The sequence below is a fragment of the Sinocyclocheilus grahami genome, unplaced genomic scaffold, assembly GCF_001515645.1.
Source record: "Sinocyclocheilus grahami isolate Dianchi unplaced genomic scaffold, SAMN03320097.WGS_v1.1 scaffold1822.1, whole genome shotgun sequence".
Classification (NCBI taxonomy): domain Eukaryota; kingdom Metazoa; phylum Chordata; class Actinopteri; order Cypriniformes; family Cyprinidae; genus Sinocyclocheilus; species Sinocyclocheilus grahami.
The window spans coordinates 25,777-28,723 of NW_015507001.1; the positions used below are offsets into that span (position 1 = coordinate 25,777).

General features: G+C 39.6%; 1 protein-coding gene across 1 annotated transcript; it reads right to left on the reverse strand.

Annotated features, from left to right (window-relative positions):
* Positions 1-222: 222 nt before the first annotated feature.
* LOC107572853 (endonuclease domain-containing 1 protein-like) lies at positions 223-2,244 on the reverse strand. The gene is made up of 2 exons (XM_016259283.1): positions 1,963-2,244; positions 223-1,722 (listed from the first exon to the last, which is right to left on the reverse strand). The coding sequence occupies exons 1-2, from the start codon at positions 2,242-2,244 to the stop codon at positions 223-225; spliced, it is 1,782 nt and encodes a 593-aa protein (XP_016114769.1).
* Between the last annotated feature and the right edge of the window lie 703 nt (positions 2,245-2,947).

Sequence of the window (2,947 nt, forward strand, 5' to 3'; positions counted from 1 at the left end):
ATGAACAGCAGTTATCAAATTACTAAATTATGATATTTTCTCAGGTGGGTGCTGGGTTCTTATTTGAAAATGATTTATGGATGCATGGATGTTTTTATTGAGCTTTTTGTTTTTTGATACAAGTCATCAGGAAGAAAAAAACATTTTAAGCTGTTATTATTTTCAGAAGCAAATTTGCAAAGTCGTATTTTAGTATTAATTGTAATAAACATTGTAAACCATCTACTGGCTACAATTTTTGCAACATTTAGCATAGTTTTTCTTATCATCTGTGAAGCACCATAGGTAATCATAGCCATAGTAGCCACAGGGGTGATCAGACCTGCAGGTTTTGTTAGTCACAGTGGAAAAGCAGTTATCAGAAATACAGCATTCATGATTATTGCCATCAGCTGTGTAGCACCACCTATATCTTGCACGATATTTGGCACAGGCATGATTGCTATGGCAGTACTGCCCATTCGCAGCTTTACTTTTCCACAGTGGAGGGCTGCAGTAGTCCCAATGGTGTGGTAAGGACCCAGTCCAGCACCAGTAGTAGTCGTAGCCATATGTGGCACAGGGGTGATCATCCAAGCACCTCTCTCCATTAACTGTGACAAGTGAGTACCGCGGTGAGCACTCTATCAGTGTCTGGCCTGAGTGACACATGTAGGAACTGAGTTTGTGCTGGTACAGGCAGGGAGAGGAGCAGCAGGGCTTGGTTCTTCCTCCTGTGGTGCATTGACAGCTGTCACTAGAGTCAGTGATGCTTTGGCAGGGGGATCCATCAGCTGCAGTCTTCTGCTTCTCCGGGACCAACAGGCATTCAACAGCATCTGACACCTTGGGCACATCCCTCTTTCTGAACTCATCATGCACAATTGTTCTTTCTTGTGGTTTAATAAGACAAGCACTTTCAGCAGAAGCCTTCATTTTCTCTGCCACAATGTAGTAAGTGTCCATGTTGTCAAAGGCTAATTTTGCTTCCAGCTTAGATACTTTGACATTCATTGCAGATGATATGCTGTCACTGCTGACCAACCTTTTCACTGCTCCAAATGTGTTCTGCACATCTGAACTCTGGAGTCTTTGGCTCCCTGACAGATTAATTTTGTTCTTAAATTCTATCTGAACCTTGCTTGATTTAGAATTGTCATCAAAACAGTCATCAACAAAAATCCTAACTGAATGAGAAGTATCTGAGTGCTCACTATAGAGTTCACTGAGCCGATAATTCAGGGCTGAGACTTCCATCACACTTATGCTGCCTTCCGGCAGGTTTTCCCCTATATAGCCAAAGGAGAAAGACTTGCTGTCATCACTGTTGTGTTTATAACAGACAGCCGTCCAGATGTGAGAGGGAACGGTTACTCTTTCAGGGTCTTCAGAGATTTCCCTTTGTGGTATCTTTAGATTTGCATTGGGTACCGTACCTGTGACAATGTAGACTGTTGCAGAATTACCATCATTATTCAGTGTGTCTTTTAAAAAACTCCTCAAATCTTTCTCCCTCTTTCCCCATTGGATACGGTTAAAACACGGGTCCATAGGTGCAGCGTTGGTCAGTGTGAATGTCGCTGTACGGCCATCACCGCACTGGAAGCTGTTGGGGTACAGGTGTCCACGGTCATATCCGGTTTCACTGTAGTCACTGCTGATGGCTTGATTTCCTTTATAATCGTTCTGATTTCTTCTATTCTCACGTTCCATATAAAAAGTTCCAGAATCAGGTACGGAAATCTACAGAAGAAAGGTTATATTTAAATTGTTAGTTTGATGTTGTGTGGAAAAAGGTTTTGTTCTTACTTTCCACATTGTCTCTCAGTGGACATATTTAAATGTTTATAGTACAGTATACTAATGTTCCATAAAGCAGCATTTATCTAATGTATTTTATATATTATTTGGAATGACCCAACAGAATGTAGATCTTAAACTGCTAATGAAAGTCTTTAGTTAGACAGTGAAGTACATAGTTACCTGTGGCTCTAAATGCCAGACGTTTGAACGTCCACCGTCGCTTGAGCATGCAGGATCAAATCTGTAGGCGCTGTAGAGAGGAATCCTGTGATGAACCGAGTACAGCGTAGCGTAATAATAAACTTGTGGTGTCCACTGACAGATTTTCTTGGCATTTTGATCCATTCCTCCTGGTTCTGTGTTTCTGTAGAAAAACTCTTCACACTCAAAGTCATCAGATACTTTTGCCTGAGCACTGAATGCTCTCAGCACAATACAGGTGAACAGACCAAGAACAAACATGGTGTGAAGCTGATCTTGTGTTACAGAGCACAGACACCAGAAGCTGCTGCTTTAAATACACTGGCAAGTCCGTGATGTTGTTGAGGGTGTGACAGAAATGAACAAATGAGAAGAAATGAAGAATATGATTGAACATGCTTATGGGAGGAATTTCAGAACTCACATGTAAAGAAAACTTGATTTCACACAAAATACAGCAAGGATCTCTAACCTTATTTATTTTGAGAAAAGAAGTGGCTGAGAGCTACTCATGTTATACCGTACATAAATCTATTATCTAAAATAACGTATCCTAACTCTCAATTGAACAGTACAAAATGATATGCACCTGAAAGAGTTTTTGTATACATGTCACCCTTTAATGTCAAAGAAAAGAACAGAATCAGAGAATACAGGTCTTTATGGAAAAAAGTACTGCATATTATACTGTAGTTGTCTACACATAACTAGTAGTTGTTTTTATAGTGCACATAACTAGAGATGAAACAGTATGAAAATTTAACGATGAAAATATCATAACACAATTATAGAGACAAAAATGAGCACGGTTATCATAGTATTCAGGGTGGCCGCGGGTCCTTAAAATGTCTTAAATAAAGTTTTCCTAAAATAAGGCCTTAAAAAGTCTTAAAAAGTCTTAAATTCAGATTCAGTAGGTCTTAAATATTTTTGGTCACATTACCACAAAAATGTCTCCAGTCTG